Source organism: Delphinapterus leucas, chromosome 10, assembly GCF_059928025.1.
Source record: "Delphinapterus leucas isolate spDelLeu-1000000601 "Yukka" chromosome 10, BTC_Dleu_Yukka2, whole genome shotgun sequence".
Taxonomy (NCBI): Eukaryota; Metazoa; Chordata; class Mammalia; order Artiodactyla; family Monodontidae; genus Delphinapterus; species Delphinapterus leucas.
The window spans coordinates 59,360,043-59,379,970 of NC_143138.1; the positions used below are offsets into that span (position 1 = coordinate 59,360,043).

Sequence of the window (19,928 nt, forward strand, 5' to 3'; positions counted from 1 at the left end):
TATAATAATATAATTAGCAGCGAAAGTACTGATACCTTACAAAGCTCACTAAAAAGGTTTACACAACTGTCATAAAGAGAACATATAAAACATCAATGCAGTGAAAAAGCCACAGCACTTAAATTCTGATAAGAATTGCCAAATGATCCTTTTTTCTTTTCTCACCTGCAAACGCGTAAATGTTTTATATGAAACATCTGTGCTACCCTTGATTTGCTAGATTTCAATTTGAAGTCCACAAAATGCTATCCTTTTCAACAATAGGTAACAAAGCTAAGTTTACAGAATCACACATACTTTCCCCATTCCAGGGTGTTTGTTTCTTAGGTAACATCACCTTGGTGTTTCACACTTACCCTTTTGGGCTTATTATATGTTTATTCCTTGGCTCTTCTGAACTGCTTGCTTCCTTTCGTCTCTTTTTAGAATGTTTAACTTTTGGCCTCCTCTTATGTTTCCTTCTTCTGCTTCTCTCATGTTCAATTTCACTTTCTGAGGATGATTCGGAAGAGGAAGAGGAATTGGAAGAGGAATCCGAGACTTCTGAATGAGTTGGTTTCTTCCTTTTTTTCTCAAAAACTTTTAAGAAATATTAACAAAAATATTAGTACTGCATTTCAGTGCCTATGTTTCAGAGTAAAAAATGTGATTATCAAGTATTGTAAAACATGTTTTGTATAAAGAAAACTAAAAACAAAATTTATTTATTCTTTTTTTAGTTTTAATATTTTTTAACATCTTTATTAGAATATAATTGCTTTACAATGAATGGTGTGTCAGTTTCTGCTTTATAACAAAGTGAATCAGTTATACATATACGTATGTCCCCATATCTCTTCCCTCTTGCATCTCCCTCCCTCCCACCCTCCCTATCCCACCCCTTGAGCTGATCTCCCTGTGCTATGTGGCTGCTTCCCACTAGCTATCTATTTTACGTAAAAACAAAATTTAAATAAACTTTTTTTTTCAAGTTGATAATACAATTTGCTGGTGAGATTGTAAGGTAACAAAGCCCTCATGAAGTATATATTCTAGTTGGGTCAGAGAAGAAAATAAGCAACTACATAATATGACAAATGATAAATGCTAAAAGAAGGGGGAAGTAAAGGCAGGGTAAAGGGAACAGGGAAAGTCGAGGTAATTTAAGATAACATTTGAGCAGAAGCCTGAAGGAAGTGAGGGAGGGGGTCATGCAGGTATCTGAACGAAGAGTATTCCAGAGAGAAGGAACAGCCAGCACAAAGTCCCTGAGCGCTTGACATGTCTGAATAAAGGTCAACGTGCTGGCAAGACAATGAATGAGGGGAAAGAGAGATCAGAGAAACAGTAGAAAGCCCGAATCCCTTACAGACCACTGTAAAGACTTTAGCTTTGGCTGATGGAGAGGGAGCCCTTGGAGAAGATGGCTCTGGTTGCTGCTGAGGACTGTAGAGGGCCAAGAGTGTAAGCAAGGAGACCAGTCAGGAAGCTATCATTGCTGAGAAAAGATTACAGAGGAGCAAGGACAGAGGCAAAGTGAACAGTAATGAGGCTATTGCTATCTTGTAAAAGATACCTGGGTTTGGACCACGCTGACAGCAGGGGAAGTAAAAAGAAAAGGTCAGATTTGAAAAGATTCCCTGATGGGTTGGATACAGGGTATGATATAGAGGCATCAGGGCTATTGCTATACTACTCGTAGGAGTTTCTTCCACTACTGAAATCTAGGAGGTATCTTTAAGTTACAGTCTTCAACATGTGTTACCTGCATCCTAGCTCCCTCTACCCCCAAAACACTCTTACCGTCTTTTGTTGACTTCGTGGCAAGCACCCCACAGTCAATAACTCGCACATCTGCATAAGGTCTACTTGCAGCATCAGTTTTCAGATTTTCAATTTGTTCGATTACTTCAAAACCGGAAATAACTAGTCCAAAGACAACATGCACCCTGTTGCAATACAAATTCAAGAAAAAATTGTTTTGACGATAATTAAGCCATGAGCAGTAATCAAGACAACTGTTATCAATGACATATCCACAGACCTGAAAATAAGAGCGAAGTGTTTGATGTATGAAGCAACTAGAAGGGAATTAGAACTTCTGCTTCATAAAAGGAAAAAAAAAAAAATCTCAAACTGGGCCTTAGTTTTCTGCCTTAAAAACAATGGTTCTTAACTATTTTATAGTAAAGAGTCTGATAACAATCAGATTGCACTTGATACTCAGACACCATCCTTACAGGGTCACTCAAGAGCGCATGCCTGAGAAGTTCACCCATGAGCCCACGCAAAGACCCCTTCAGTGACATGAGAGGTCTCAAGACTACTGCACCCTGTGATCCTTAGGAAGAGCTCGGCTAGGAGATTAACCCAGAGATCAAGAGCGCCCCCTTGAGGGTTCACCCATGGTCTAATCTGTCTTGAACTGGCCACCCAAACACCTCTCCAAGATAAAAAGAACATAACTCTTACCCATCCAGGTGTGGAGCAGGTTTTGTGGTACTGTGTAACAAACATCAACATAAAGAAGATGGCAAAAACCAGGTGTTCAGGTGAACAGAGCAGAAGGGTTTAAATCACAGCATGTAGAGGACAAAGAGGTAAAGATAAAAAGATAGGGGAAAAAGTTAAACATGATACACACCTGAACTTAATAAGCTTAAAAACAGCAACAGTAGTCATTTTACTGATTTAAAAAAACCCTCAAGATTATAATGAATTACAAACTCATATCTCTCTCCAACATGAAGACTATATATGTATACATATATGTGATACAGGTTTGAAATACACAGCATAAATATACATTAAAATTAAAGTTATTCTCAAATCCAAAACAATGACAACAACAACAAACTCAAAATTTATCAAGATAATTAAACAAGAATAAAAAACACCTAGCCATTTGCTTATGGAAAGAAGTGTGATCAACACTTAACACTTGCCCCACATACTTAAATGGATTTTTCTATTCATTATTTTTCATACTGAGTCAGTCTGCATCTTTTAGGCAGGCAGATGGAGGTAGGCCTCAGGAGTCCTGTTTTCAGAACTTCCTGCCCCTCTTCCTTCACCTAAGGTGACCCTCTGCCACTCACAGCAACTCTGAAAATGCAGTAGGGAGCAAACCTTCAATCTGCTAACACTCTGACAGCAAACTAAGTAATCATGACATCATAGACACTTCAAATTTCCATGGCCCAGAAAACACCCAACCGGCTGCTTCTATAGTCACAAACTGGCAGTCACTCTTGGGAAGTCTTATGGGGTATATTTGGTTAAGATGTTTTGAACCCAAGCTAGTTTTCCCATAACACTTTCACAGATCTTCAGACTATGTGAATTACAGTGGGAAAAAATTCAAAAGCAGATAACTAGACTCAGAAGTATCTATCACAAACATCTTAGTTTATAAGAAAGAGAAATAATATTTGAGAGAAAGGTCACTGGATTATCAGGCCATGTTAAGGCAGTCAATTGTACTAGAAGCTCCCTTACCAATTTTTATACTCATTTTAAGGCAATTCTATGAAACGTTAAGCCAGTAAAACACAATTTTAACCTTCACAACAATGCTAAAAATCATTCTACCAGGAAATGTAACACTTATACTTACATTAAGAATATTCAGTTCTGTAAAAGCACTACCGAATTTAGTTTTAAAAAATTAAAATATCAACTCAAGAAGTGCCAGAATTTTAAAGGGAATCTTGAGTTTTAAAACCACTAGTCTCAAATTTTCCTTAGAAGATTGAGAAGTGGTAGTTTAAGCCAATGTAACAATAAAAACGGATAAAAACAGGCAGAAGAAAGAAAGAAGAAAATCTTGCAAACTGGTGAGTCACTGATGCTTAAATCATGAAACTAGCATCCCGAAATTACCTTGGACAAGAACTTTAAGATAGAATTGTGCTTCCCATAATTAAAAAACTTTACCAAGCACAGTAAACATAGTAAGAAGTTAGTACATACGCTAGACAGTGATTCCACTGTATGAAAGATGGAAAGAGGTAGAAATTTTAAAGGTAAAAATGTTCTACAATATAAGGGATCAGTCTCAAACATGCAGTAGTGAAAACAATGATTTATTGATTAGATATATTCCTCTTCCTTGGACCTTTCTCTCACAATTCTCAGATATTCTGGTAATGGGGAAAAGCCTACAGATAGTCTTAAAACACAAACAACCCAATTCAATTTGCATCCTGGCTAACAGGAGTGCTATGAAAACCACCTTAGAGCAAACCTTTGGAGCAAATAGTGAGATTAAAACATCTGAGCTAACTGCAGTGATGCAGCAACATAATACTTGAAACTCAATTTGAGGATAGAACCTTTATGGACAGGCTCAAGTTTTGTTTTTAATTCAAATGAAAACTGAAGACAAACTTGGTCCTTTAGTGCAGTAGTGAAGAAAACAAATGAAGACAAGAGCAATTCTTTCAAGGACAAATATCAACTGGCCGACTGTGCCTAAACTGGTGGGAATAATTAAGTCCATTACTTGCATCTGCATTCAGGATGCAGAAGTACAAATTTATGCTTTAGTTGGGTTAGACTACATAATAAGAATACTGAAAGTATCTTAACAAAAGCCCCCTGGGGTTCTCAGCCCACACTCTAAGAGTAGAAATTCCAATGTAAAGCAAGCTTGCTGGCACTGGGCTGATGGGCAGGGGGAAATGATATGCTCGGTCCAAGCCCTTCAATTCTACTAAAATGGGCAAAGAGATCTCATCCCACCAACTCTTAATTGCACTGATGTTTCAAAACTATACAGCTGTAAAGACCCAGGCAGTGGTAACATATGCTCAGTAAGTTAAGACCTTAAGGCCAGAGACTATCATAAATATGTAAGTTTATACATGCTTATGAAAACATACCTAAAGGAGAAACAACCACAAGAACACTTCAAATTAGAAAAGCTTTCAATATTTTCACATTTCCATTTTCTCCTGTCACTCAAACACTGATTTTCTAGTTTCCCTCACCTATGAATCTGCTTCAAAAATATATGCACATTTAAACCTTGTAAATCTTAGAAACTGAAAAGTATCACTGTTACTCCAAAAAACAATCTACATATATATATTTACCATTATCAAAGCAGCTTTCGGCCTTATACAGAAATTAACAGTTCTGTACTGAAATGAGATCTAAACCATTATATACAATATAACCCACCCCCCAAGATGTGTGGGAACTAGGTGGTAACAAGCCACTGAAATTAAAATTATACTTCCCAGGATTAACCATGAACAATAAAACATACTTGTTTTACATGTACTGCTGCCACAGATCAAGCAGAAAGTTTTTTTTCTTAAAATGGTTCAATGCACATAACAACAGGATTAAAGAGATAAAGGCAAAGAAAGAAAAAGAGAGAGCCTTAGAGTAATGAGACATTACCTTTGGAGCGCACGGTGTAACACTCTTTCTGTAAATTTTACACAAAAATGGCAAGAAATAAATTGTAATACACTTTTAAGACAAGACTGAATCTATGTTTTAATATCAATATAACTTTGAAATTAAATACTTTCAAGTTTTATGCAAAGCAAGAAAGCTTTTTAAAAAGGAGGGCTCTAAATTTTCTTTCACATAGGATATGTATGTAGAGATGAATTATGTTTAAGAAAAGCATTGTAGTTTAAGTGGGAATCTGCTCAGGTCCCTAATATTGTAACACCAGAGTGTGAATAATAGCTAGAAACAAAACATTATATATCGCTTTACAAATCACAGAAACTGGCTAAGTCATCAACTAACATCCTTCTCAAAAAGAGAATAATGTATCCTGAATACATTCATAAGTAAAAAATCTGAATGCCCAGGAGCAGTTACTAGCAGTAGAAATCAAAAATTTCAATGGAAAGAACTGAGTTAAGAGACTTAAAACAAAATTTCAGGGAACTTTTTTTACTAATTCACTTCAAACAATTAAAGTACCTTTCATGTTTCTACATTTGAAAGCTTTTTTGGTCACACATCAAAACAGATTACCATCAGCAGTTAATGACCAAATGTTTAGACTGCAGCTTCTGTTCACTGCCATTACATACACTCTTATAGTTGTTAAGGAACTGAAAATAATAATAATAATAAAATAATAAGGCAGCATACCTAGAATTTTAAGGATCTTCTCAAAGGATAAAAAGGCAAGAGAGATATAAGTATAAGAAAAAGTATGCTGTCAAATCTTGGCCACAGTACTTTCTTTTCCTGTCTAATCTGATTTTCTCCATTATGAAAATTTTTTGTTCAATGAATATACACTGTCTGACCAATTTTAATTCGATTAAACTTTAAACATATCTGTTACTATTCAGACCAAAACCTGTATTACATACAGTGGACAAAATTCTTTATAGGGGTTTTGGATATATTAAATCTTAAAATATTTAAAAATAGCTTTAATTTCTTATAAAGGCATTGATACATGAATTACTGTCAAAAAAATGTTTTAAATAATGTGGTGTTTCCAATGAATGTTGTAAAAAAAAAACTGATTCTAGTTGTAAAGTAGTATGAGAGAAGGAAACAAAGACAACCTATTTCTGTCTTAAGCAGGCTTTAACATGCAATTTTTCCCTTCAACTCCTGAAACTATCACACCCGTAAGAGGCACCAATTTGTACAGAGTGACAAAGCTCATGTAAGGGCAACGGAAACTAACCAAGCCACGTTACAGTGCTCTACCTATTGTTCCATAAGTCACCAAAATAAAACAGCTTTAAAAAATTCAGCACTAACATGAACATAACACACACCAAACACCATGAGATACAAAATTCCTTCCAGGTTGCTAACACAAATGTCACACAAACACTAAGTAATATTAAGACTGGATGTTAGGGATGACACTTAATATCCAGAGACGATGGATTATGGTTAAGTGTCGTGAAATCTGTTCATGAAAAAATCTTGAAATTAACATATGAAGGTATTACCCCCCAAAAAGTACAGAAAAAAGCCAGAACTTCTCAGGTTATTAACACTTACTAGCATTTCTTCTCACACAAATTCATGAATATGTGAAGGGAAAAAGATTTCTACCCCAAATCTACTTTTGCTACCCCAAAAATATCAATATAGCTTTATAAAGCCCTTAAAACCAAACCACCCCTCAGCTTCCCTTGCTCTGCTACTCTGAAACGATCAGCACTTCTCTCCCATTCAGGTAAGTAGCCATTCTTAAATGACATAGAATATATCCTAGAACTTACGTTTTCCTCCCACAGTCCTATTTATGACTGTTAAAATTCAACACACACTTTTTGTTTAAAGTTCAAAGTTTGACTTTTCGACATTATCTTATTTTCTTGTATTTTTATAATTATCATGACCACTAACAGTGGCCAACGACAGAGCCTGTTCTCCAAGGCTCTATGGGTCTTTTCATTCCCTGGTTGTGATATGAGGCCTGCACAGACTAAGCCAAGGGAGACGACAGCAACCGCCACTCAAACATGTTCTAACAGCAGCCGACGAAGAGACTGCAGCCAATTTAGGCAAGATGAGCCAGAGTTTCTTTGCAGCACCTTTCAGACTGATGAAAATTAAGCAATTACAACTATTTCCTTTAGGAGAGACAATATTTACATATAAATCATTCCACATATTCAGAAACTTAGGATCAACCTACAAAACACTTTCTTCCTTTTATGTCTGCATTTTCACACCAAAATGTCTACTTTATATTTGAAAGTGGGGTAGATACTTTACAAACAGAAAAGGAAAAACAAAACTAACTCAAGGTATATAGTTAAGTAAGACTAGATACAAGGCTTCCTGATAGCTAGGTTAGTGCTCTAACCCAGAGTTAAGTAAGACTAGATACAAGGCTTCCTGATAGCTAGGTTAGTGCTCTAACCCAGGAGAATAGTTATTTAATACAAAGCTATAAATCACCTAACTAATCTTTTTAATGATTACTTTAGGCAGTATCTTCTTTATCCTTTTGATGAATGAAAATAAAGACAATGAAAATCAGAGTCAGAATTAACAGACTGTCATGACTGACAGCCGAAGGAAAAGAAAAATGCTTTCCTACGTGTCATATTATTCTCCAGCAATGCTTGCAGTGTCTAAAACTTACTAAAATTAAAATAAATTCAGGGGAATCCCCCAATGGTCCAGTGATTAGGACTCCGCTCTCACTGCCGAGGACGCGGGTTCAATCCCTGGTCAGGGAGCTAACTAAGATCCTACAAGCCGCGCAGCGAGGTAAATAAAATAAAATAAAATAAAAATAAAATAAAGTAGAGTAGAATGAAGTAAAATAAAATAAAATAAATAAATAAATTCAGAGCAGACCGGTCAATAAACCTACGTAGCTTACAGTGTGCAGCATTCTCTTTCTAGCTATCAATTTCTTTAGGATTATGAGTAAAACTCCTATAACCTGGGCTGCATATGTCTTTTCTTCCTTACTCACCATTATCTATAGAACAAAGGATCTCTAAATTCTTTTCTAGTCTAAAACTTTGTAATCCTATAGCTTCTGCTGTGGCTTCTTCCTAGTCTTTGGCCTAAAAAATAAATAACAAGGACCCAGTTAACCTGGTTACTACTCTGGTCCCAGTTCTTTGAATTCCTTCAAAAATAGCTCAGCATGAACAAACCATTACTTCCTCAGTGACTCATGGGGATAGTGCCATATTTCACTTCTTTCACGTTTCTTGAGAAGTACTATTCCAAAAACAATTAGTTTTCTTCTATTTAGGCCCCTAAAAGCAAAATCACTATGACTAATATAGTAGTAGATAAAAGTAGTTACTGTAAAAATTACAAATAGCTTTATAGAAGATAATCTGGTTTTTATCACACACATAATTTTTCCACCCAAAGAAAGCAATATATACAAAAATATGTTTAATAAGATGATGTATATGCCTTAGGAAGGGGAGGTTTTAAATGTTTTAAGTAATGAAGACAATAGTTATTGCACAAAGCACAATAGTTATTCTTGAGCACAATAGTTACTGCTCAAGAATTCCTGAGGAACATTTTGCTCAAGTACCCACACTAACTGCATCAAATTTACTCCTTAGAATTACAAGGTAACAGACGTATAGCATAAACTACAAACACAATTTTGCAAGGATATGTTAAAAGTCCTTATTAATAAGCCTATAAAACTGGAACTATAAAGGCAGTTCTTGGCGTTTTATGATCCATTCTCACACTACCCTTTCTTTTTCAGACTGCAGAACTGCTGCTCAAGGTGCCACAGGAAGAGCTGTGGGAGGAGGATGAAACACAGAAGCCACCCCTGGGAAGCCTTCAGACAGCTCAGTGACCATCAACCCTCAGAACCTCAACTTTTAGAGCGATTATCTGTGGTCATCTATACAATTTGAAGATAGTACATTATACTTTTCTACTACTTCCAATTCCAAAAGAATTTGGGCTTGTAAGACATAGACTTTCAAAGATATTTCTTTCATGGGCTACCATCTCCATTTTACCTATCCCTTCTATAAAAGCAAAGAAACATTTTGTTTAGCAAAGTGAACATTAGTTTTATTTTATCCTGCAACCCCTGAGGAATTGGTACTTTTAGCTCACATAAAAAAAAGCACACGCATAAAAACTTCTTAAAAAAAAAAAAGAGAGAGAGAAGGATTTTTTTGCAAAAATGGGTGCAAAAATGTTTACTTCCAAGATTGCTTTTAACTGAAAACTCATTTCCAGAAGTAAATGTCAAACTAAAAGTAGAAAATTTTCTTTCAATCACAAGTTCACAGTGATTTTAGTGCCATCTACAATCAGTTAATTATGAAAACAAGGTTAAAAAATTTAATACTAATTTACAGATGTTAAAATTTTAATTTGGTATTCCTTGTCAAAAAATAGTCTAATGTAAAATTAAGATACGTAGAAAACAGACACGGCTTTAATTTTATTTGATACTAAACATTTCTAGAAAAGGCTTAAGCGAGTAGTAAATAACATAAAAACAAGATACTCTAAATTTTTTGAAGAGAGAATCTCATATACTGGATTTTAACTAATGTATGTAGGTGCACGGGTTTTAACTCTAACATTTTCTAAATAAGCTAATTAGTATATAACAATGGGAAGAAGCTGCTGCTACCTGATAAATAAAAATTTAAATGTACTGATATAAAAAAGGAAATCTAAAAGAAACTTTAGAGCCCTCAGATGGTAGCTTTTTGACCAATGAATCATTAGTTTATCATGTTCACAGTTCAGATAAGCTTAAAAATGGAAATGGGAAACCTCAATCAAAGAGTAAACAGCTTCTACATCAAGTTTTTCAAAATATTTCCCCCTACTTTTTTTTTGGCCCTCAAGGAGGTTACGAATTGAAAAATAGTCTAGTAAAGTAGGGTAATAACTAATACTCTATGGGATCAAAACAAGATACAGGAATAACTGTTTTAGGCCTTCCTTTTTTCCTGCACAACTCCAAGCGTTATCATCTTCTATCAGCTTTCCATTTTTAGGACATTCTTAGGAACAGAATGCCCCTTATCTGAACTTTATCAGATCATGTTGGAATCTATTTTTCACACAAACTTAAAGTGTGAGATTTATTTTATATGAATAATTTACTCCTTTAAAGACAGGGAAGCGCCATTCATACTCATCCATTCAGAAAGATGACAAAATTTTTTTTCTGGCAAACCATGGAAAAATATTTCTCCAATATACATAGCATAACTGCAGAGATTTACTTCCAATCAAAAGCATTAAACTCCATGCTAGCCAATTATCTTTCATATCTTATACCATGGGATTATAATAAAAATAGGTTTTGGAGTAGCTTTAGATAAGAATATAACTAAAAGTATGCCAAAAGTCTTTCAGATGAGAAATAAGTAAGGTTTTGGTTGTGTATACACGTACACGTAAAGGTGTTTGTTTTTTAAACATCAAATTCAGCATTCTGAAGTTTTCTAAGTGATAATATCATAAACTTTGGTGGAAATGATAGCAACATTGGGTTAATTCAATTACGCATAGAGATCTCACAAAGTTTAAGACTGTTAACAATGCTGGCTGAACACCAAATCATTTATCTCTATACAATGTCAGAAAACAATGGCACCTCTCTCAAACTGGTTCAAAGAACAACAGTTAGAGAAAAAGCAACCATACTATGGTTTACTCAAACCAACTGCTTTCCATGCCAAGGGCACATCCAGTCCTAGTCATGGACAAGCTTTAAATGTTCATCAAGGGTTTATGCTCCAATCCAGATTTGGTAATCTGAGCCCCCAAATTTGTTAAAAGTCAAAGCCAATTTCTTTTCTTAAGATGACAACATATTTTGAAAATAATTTACATCTTTAAGTTACGCCTTTTAAGTACCATTCTTCAAATCCAGGATATATGCTTACCGCTGAGGTGGCTGTTAGAGCTTACCAATTACTATAACATAATAAAACCCAAGTTGACAGAATCTAGCATTAAACTTGGTTTAACGATACCATCTTTCTCATGAACAGCGCTTCTCTGTTTAGAAAAAGCTCATCTCTGAATTATGCCTACTCACATGAAAAACTGGGAACCATTGGTATGTTTCCCTCGATTTGCCATTGACAAAAGGAACGCTCTGTCATGTTTGAGAATAAAGTTTTCATCTGTTTGAAGAAAACACAAATTTGTCAGTCTACAATTATAAGTCACTTTTAAAGTGCAATGTTCAAAGTAATAAATAGAAAGCAAAGGATGAAATTCCTCTTCTGGTCAGTACAGATACTTGACTGAATACTTTGAAAAAAATTCTTTTAACTAATCAAATAAAAGCATAAAACAAAAACAAAAACTGCTACTTATTTACTACTTAGCCTTGAGAAAAAAGAACATATATTTAACACTTTTATACAAACAGCCTTAGAACAGTCACTTTTAGTAGTAACATACTTTGGCTAAATGATGTTTAAACTATTAACTTTCAGGGAAAACCAGCAAGAAAATTTTAGAAAAATCTTTACAGTAAAGCTCATTTCCTCCAAATTTCCAATTAACCTGCATAATGCACTATACATGGGAGTTTAAAAATCCTCTTATGTGCTTAATTTCTATATGGTAAATTTATTACTCAATTCAATTGATGCTAGACTATGAAACCAAAAACCAAAATATTACAGTAAGTTAAGTTGTAGGGACATGCCTAAATTAAATTATGTAGATTCTTTCTAATCAATAGGATCAAAAACTAAGGAAGCAAGTCCTGTGAGTACAAAAATTTAAATGGCAAAATACAATTTTTTGATATACAAATATCTGCCACAGGGAACAACCACATTACAGTGGCCTACAGCATTAGTTTCAAACTGTTACATGCTAATAGAACCAGCTAAAGAGCTGTTTCCTACTAGCTCAAAGGGAAGACTCTGTCATAAAGATCACTTAGAGATGGATTTAATTCCAGCAGAAATATCCTGAAAACTAATTTAAATTTCCTGTTAACACTCATACAAACAAATCTTTCTTTAAAACAAACAGAAACATAGAAAACTTTAAAAAAAAGATTACCTTGGGAACAGGCTTCTGAAAAAGTAGTAATCCATTTTCCCCCAAAAGAAATATAAAAGACTATTATAACACTGAAGCTATCATGGCATTAAAACCTGGTAAAATTGGATCCCATTATAAATTTCCACAACTGACTTTTCTAAGGCTTTTTGGGGCAAGTGCAATAGTTAGATTTATGCAAGTACTACTGTAGGAAAAAAACACAATCATATAGCTCTAGTATACAAAAGAAAACATACAAACCTTTGAGAAAGGAAGAAATACCAAATTTTATTCAAAGAAATTGCTTGGTTTAGAGAAAATAAACATTAACTAGATTCTTTTCCCTGATGTGGAAATAATAACCCATTGGGAAAAGAAAAGAAGATACAGATGCATGTATGAAACAGTATACAGAATTTTCCAAGTCTTCAAGCAATATAAGAAATCCAGCCACAACCTGACCCAGACTGTCCATAAATTTATTAGGAAGGGTGCAAGGGAACAGAGTTGGAGTTTGTGTTACTGAGCTTCGTTCTCTTACCTTTTCATTTTGCAAAAGACCACATTCTCTATAAACAAAAGAATATGTTGACAGTTTTAGGCAGGAAGATAGGAGTTTTCATGTATATAGTTGCCTAACCTCCATGCTGAAAGTCATGTTTAACCATAAAGTTAGCCTTAATTAATCTTGTCAATTAAGTTATATATTACAATGTAATTTATCCCCAAGTTCATGCAAATAAAGTATTTTCATGCAGCATTAGTTTCATGCAAAAAGTGAACTATAAGTAAACCTCTTCTCATTAAAAGTACATGGTCAAACTTGCTTTAATATCAGAACTGAAACAAAAGACCATAAAATATTAAGCCTTACCTTTAAAATATCCACCATAAATTGATTCTCCACCTTTTCCATTACCTGAAAATAATGAGCTACATTAAACAATAATGAAAACTAAAAATATACTAACACACATAAATTACTTTTTATGGTTTCAATTTGCTGAAGGAGCAATTACTGCAGATGATAAAAATTCTAAGACTCCTCAATTAACCTCAGTTTTAAACTATAAATCCAATCCCATTATAATAAAAACTATTTTAAAAATTCTCTCCATGACCCACTTATTTCAAACAGCAATCACACCAACAAAATTCTAAAAGAATAAAAACAATTGAACAGTACTTTGGCACCAAGTAACTGTATTAAAACTGCGTAAAAACAAACAAAAAGAAGTCTTATGCTTTTTATACATTCTTGGCCTATAACAGTCATTCATCCAACAACTATTCACTGACCACCTAATATTTACATCATACTGTGACACTATATTTACAATTAAAAGTAATAATGAGATGCTTTAGAAACTGATAGAGTTACTAAGAACATAAGTTTTAGCTCTACCTTCACTGAAGTCCCCACCCTGAATCATAAAGTTTTTAACCACACGATGGAATGTAGAACCTTTATAACATAACTTCTTCCCAGTTGTTTTCCCAAGGCCTTTCTCCCCTGGAAAAAAAAAAGAAATAAAGTTTAGCTACAAACATATCCTTCCATGGAAAGCACCATCCAATTAATCCTTTGTCAAATCCCTCCCTTGTGTTGGGCACTGTAAGAGATAAGTAACATCATAAATGTTTTTCCTCCCTATTTTTTCTACTTTTTAAAAATATAAATCCAATTACACGTAACAAAGAACAATCTCATTATGTTCTGCTTCTCTATCTTCTAATCCTAAATTTCTTGTGAAATCTGGAATGCTAAATTTGTTCAAAGTACTAAAATCTGTAAAATTCTACCAAAATTAGTCAGTTTTGAATATACTATTATTTTATAAACTACAATGGATAAAAATTTCATTACATATGGTGGTACTTCCTTTTTCATTTCTGAGACCATTTCTTTCTCCTCTCTTCCCTTTAAGAAATGCTTCCCTAACATCATATCAGTGAAAATAATATTTTTTATTTGCTAAACTCATTTCACAGATCATTACTTTTTAAGGAAAATATCTACTCTGTTAAGCAAGGTAAAACTGTAAGCCAGGACTTCTCATTGGAAATAATTTAATAATTCATTTACCTGAGCATAGGCAAAGGAAGTTTTTGCAAGTTTTTGGACATATATCTGAAAAGAGCTGAAACATAATGCGACCAACTGAAATAAAACACATGAAAAAAGGGTAAGCAAGTTGATTATATCATATTTTATATGGGAGAAATAAACAGAATTAACAAATCAAGGGGTCCATTTCTGTAATTCATTTTAATTTTTTAAGAGATTCAACAGGAAAGAATTTAACTAGGCAATACCAACTAACAAAAACCCCACTCTATTAGCATTAGGATTCACATGCAACCAAACTGATTTCAGCCCTAAAACTGTAGGATTTTAAGTGTCTTTTAAAGGGACCTTATATTATTAGATTCCTTACAGTACATCTCCTACCTGAACTATTAATCTTCTTTAAAAATACTCTCGAAGGACTTCCCTGGTGGTCCAGCAGTAAAGAATCCGCCTTCCAATGCAGGGGACGCGGGTTCGATCCCTGGGAACTAAGATCCCACATGCCGTGGGGCAACTAAGCCCGCATGCTACAACTACTGAGCTCGTGCACCTCAACCAGAGAGCCCGCGTGCCGCAAACTACAGAGCCCATGAACTCTGGAGCCCGCACGCCACAACTAGAGAGAAAAAACCCGCACACCATAGCTAGAGAGAAGCTCGAGAGCTGCAATGAAGACACTGTGCGCCACAATGAAAGATCCCACGTGCCTCAACGAAGATCCCGAGTGCCACAACTAAGACCCGACGCAGCCAAGGAAAAAAAAATACTCTTGATAATAGTTGTCTGATTTATGCTTGAACCCCTCCAGTGATGAGAACATCATATCATAAGATAGTCATTCTGGGCAGTACTGTTAGAAGAAAGTTCTGTCCTCTACATCAGCTTTTTACCTTTATGAAAAAACTGTTTACAGACAACTTCCTGAACTGCCACTCACAACTAAAACTCACGTTCTATTCCTGAGAGAGTATAAAGAGAATAGGTACGGTTCCTAAAAACTAACCAACAAACAAACAACCCTACAATAAACAGGAAATGAGAAGGAGCAAGTCTGAAAATTCAATTTAACTATGCCAATAGAGAAGTGTTTCACAAACCTTTTGGTCTCAAGACTCCTTTATACTATTTTTTCTTTCTGTTTTAAAACTTTTAATTTTTTTAGTTTATTTAATTTTATTTTTCTTATTTTTATTTTTTTGGCTGCATTGGGTCTTCGTTGCTGCGCATGGGCTTTCGCTAGTTGCGGAGGGAGGGGGCTACGCTTTGTTGCAGCGCATGGGCTTCTCACTGTGGTGGCTTCGCTTGTTGTGGAGCACAGGCTTTAGGCACGTGGGTTTCAGTTGTTGTAGCACGCAGGCTCAGTAGTTGTGGCACATGGGCTTAGTTGCTCCGTGGCATGTGGGAATTTCCTGGACCAGGGATCGAACCTGTGTTCCCTGCATTGGCAGGCAGATTCTTAACCACTGCACCACCAGGGAAGTCCCTCCTTTAAACTCTTAAAAATGATTAAGCTTTTAAAATGTGGTTATATTTATTGCTATTTACTGTATTATAAATTAAAACTCAGAAACTTTCAAAAAACAAGAATACACAAGCACACATTCCATCAGCTGTCAGAGTGGTGACATCATCACATATTGTGTAATCTCTGGAAAACTCGACTTGTGAATGAGAATGCAAGAGGCAAATTACATTATTCTAAAAATGGTTTTGACTTTGCATACCTCCTGAAAGTGTCTCAATAAAATAAGAAATGGAATTTTGATTTATAATCACTTTCTTGAGTTCCCTTTCCCTTTATTCTACAAAATCTTTTCCATTATGAACATCTGTATATACTCAAGGAGACTTGTGGAATAAATCAAAATTAACTGTGGACCAAGCATAAGTCATTTTCAGTATAGACACAGAATGATTTACTGTGTATCACTATGATTTTAATTTATTCCTGGCCATGACAGTCAGTTCCTCTGAGGACAAAACAAAGCTACTGCGTAAGAGACAATCTTAAAGGATAAAAAGTGGGAGATGGAATCATATAAGGAGACTTTCCCAAGTCAACAGTGCCAAATGGAGTGCTGGAACCAATTTTAAAGCAATTTCAAAACCTTCTAGCTGATCTTGATATCTAAAGGAATGAAGAAAAAGGTAAGAAAAGAAAGCAAAAAGGAGGACAGCAATGTATCTAAAATCATTTCAGAATTTTAAAAACTGCATGTAATATCAGTAATATTAAATACTACTCTTTGTATTTACATGGAAATATTTTACCAGCGTGATAAAAGTATTTCCATCACTCTTCATAAATCCCTAAGAAATGGCTGGCTAGGTGGGTGTCAAGTTCAAAATCATCTAGCTTTGCAAACTAGAACATACTTATATCTTTGGAATCCCGTTAAGATAGTTAATTTTCAGAATAAAAGATGTAATCAAAACAACTAAAACTTTGCCTTTTCTGTTAGGACTATAGTAATAGTAACTTCAATATCAAGGTTTTTTTTTTTAATTAATTAATTTATTATTTGGTTGCACCGGGTCTTAGTTGCAGCAGGCGGGCTCCTTAGTTGCAGCACGTGGGCTGCTTAGTTGTGGCATGTGAACTCTTAGTTGCATGTGGGATCTAGCTCCCTGACCAGGGATTGATCCCGGGCCCCCCGCATTGGGAGCACAGAGTCCTATCCACTGCGCCACCAGGGAAGTCCCTCAAGGGTTTTTAAAAAAAATCTTTAATGCCTCCAAGTGAAAACTGATGAAAGTTTCAAATATTTTTAGTCTCTCCTTTACAGATGATTGGTAGTTGTGAACACCCTAGTGGTACAATACATATGAAAACAGCTAAATGTGATTATATTTCCAGCTCTAATATTCAGAGAGGGATCTCTAACTACAATGATTTTTAAAAAAATGCTCACCTCTAATATCTTACCCTCTAACCTGATGAAGAAAAGAAATTTCTATTGACCTCTCATTCTCATGGGGCAGGGGTTAGAGCAGAGGTTTTGTCTTTTCCATCGCATTGTGTTTTTAAGAGCAAAAGAAAAAAACTGAACAAAACCAAATTGTTTTGGGCTCAATACCATGGTGCAAGGTTAAAAACACTGCTAAAGGCTCTAAAGTGAATGATGTACATATCAGAACTGTAAAATATCATACTGGGCAGCTAGTTCATCCACCAACGTCAGAATTTCCTTTGCAACAACACTGACAGATGAATACCAACAAAGGCAGAAAAATAACAGAAAAGCACTGGGACTCAAACAGGGGTAGGAGGTGAGAATTAGAAAAGGAACAGCCATCTTATGTTAAAGGTAGAAAAGGAAAAAATCTTTGTATATTTCACTTGGCGTTTTGAGGCAAAGAAAGAAAAGGAAAAAGACAGTGCTAAGAAGTGAACTTTCTTCTCTCAAAGTCCCCATAAAAATCCATATGAATTTTCTTTCATGACCTTTCAACCAGGCCTGGTGCTATTACTGGGATTCTCTGGGCCCTACTTCTAATAAAATAAGGAGAAAAAGGGGTGGGGGAGAACACTCTTGCTTACAGAAATGGAAACAAGCCTTTTCCCTAAAATTGAACATGAGCTCAGTGCTCGAGCTCATGCTCATGCATGTGCACTAATTAAAGCAACTTAAAAAAAAGTGTGTCAGATACTGTGCTAGGTTCTTTACAAATACAGGCAGCTCTGCAATAACGACAGAACTGAAATAAACATTGCATTATCCAAAAAATCACATATAAAGACAACTGTTTCCATGGCACAATAGGGGTTGGGGACAAGGGAATTTCAGGTCATAGTAAAAATGATTTTTTTCCTTAAGAGTATCAATAATAAAGGCATGTTTTTAGTTATAAGAATATGTTATAAAACTTAAACATCATTGAGGAAATCCTACAATTGATCACACCTCACTCTGGCCTTTCTCAGCACTGTCATTAGCATAATCCTTCTTGTGGTCTTTCAAATTGCTATTAGGACAACAAGAATAACTCAGAAGAGCAGTGCTGTTTACGGTTCTTCTCTTCCACATCACTAGTTCCCCACCTTGTTATCTAATTGTGTCACAACACAAACGGTATTGCTCCTTAATTAATCTATCCATTAGAATAAATTCATTTTACAAAAACACAATCTGTAAGACAGGTGGTTGTATTATTTAATTACTTTCCAAGAACCTTATTATGCAGGCACTATTGCACTGAAGTCCTATTAATTTATGAGTGTATAAAAAGGGGAGAAATCATTTAAATAGTGCAGACCACTGCATCCAGTCACTGTATTCATGAGCTTATGACCCAGCGTGTGCTTGAGATGGGAGATTCATTTCTCCTGTTCCCTCAGTACAAATCAGATCTCATATGCTCGTTCTATCTGAAAGTATAAGCTATCTTGAGTGTGAGTCTAAAGTTTAAAGGGTAATTTTGAATACAAGCAAATTTCACTGTACTGCTATCTTTAGAACCACAATAACAAAACTCTATAGTATTTCCATTTACAAAGAGGTCAAGTGGCTTGCCCAAGGTCATAAGCAGTACTCAAACATTTGTCTTCCTCTTTACTTAAAACTTATTTCTCGGTTTCAGTTCCAAATACTTTACAATGTTTACTAAGAATACATTTTAAAAAAAATAAATTTATTTATTTATTTTTGGCTGCGTTGGGTCTTTGTTGCTGCGTGCGGGCTTTCTCTAGTTGCAGCCAGCGGTGGTTACTCTTTGTTGCAGTGCGCAGGCTTCTCATTGCAGTGGCTTCTCTTGTTGCAGAGCACAAGAGCACGGGCTCTAGGTGCGTGGACTTCAGTAGTTGTGGCTCGCAGGCTCAGTAGTTGTGTCTCACAGGCTTCAGTAGTTGAGGCACGCAGGCTGCAGTTGTGGCACACGGGCTTAGTTGCTCTGCGGCATGTGGGATCTTCCCGGACCAGGGCTTGAACCCATGTCCCCTGCATTGGCAGGTGGATTCTTAACCACTGCGCCACCAGGGAAGCCCTACTAAGAATACATTTTTTATTCAGTTTCTTCAATTCATGTGAACCTTCAGCAGTAAAGTTAAAACACCCATTTCAATGATATCCCCATTTTATCTATTTTGATAACTTGCCAGGGTTTTATAATATTACTCTGAGGCCCACATAAAGCAAAATTCTATAGTCAAGCATTCCTTTAAAGAAACACTTTGGTTATCACTTTGGAAAACCACCTTTAAACCTCTGACAAATACGAAATAAGTAATGTTCTATTTAAAAAGGGAAGGCGGGGGACTTCCCTGGTGGCACAGTGGTTAAGAATCCACCTGCCAATGCAGAGAACACGGGTTCAATCCCTGGTCTGGGAAGATCCCACCTGCCGCGGAGCAACTAAGCCCGTGCGCCACAACTACTGAGCCTGTGCT

At 35.5% G+C, this 19,928-nt stretch overlaps 1 protein-coding gene across 9 annotated transcripts in view; it reads right to left on the reverse strand.

Annotated features, from left to right (window-relative positions):
• Positions 1-19,928, reverse strand: part of NKTR (natural killer cell triggering receptor) — a 48,361-nt gene that overhangs the window by 19,054 nt on the left and 9,379 nt on the right. For 5 of the 9 annotated variants that reach the window (XM_022553816.3, XM_022553815.3, XM_022553814.3 and 2 more), the window contains exons 3-9: positions 14,558-14,632; positions 13,877-13,984; positions 13,346-13,390; positions 11,504-11,591; positions 2,452-2,481; positions 1,783-1,928; positions 357-579 (exon numbers count right to left, since the gene is read on the reverse strand). In XM_022553816.3, the coding sequence (XP_022409524.1) occupies positions 357-579; positions 1,783-1,928; positions 2,452-2,481; positions 11,504-11,591; positions 13,346-13,390; positions 13,877-13,984; positions 14,558-14,632 (715 nt within the window). The other 4 variants (XM_089919096.1, XM_022553817.3, XM_089919097.1 and 1 more) reach the window with 4 other exon arrangements.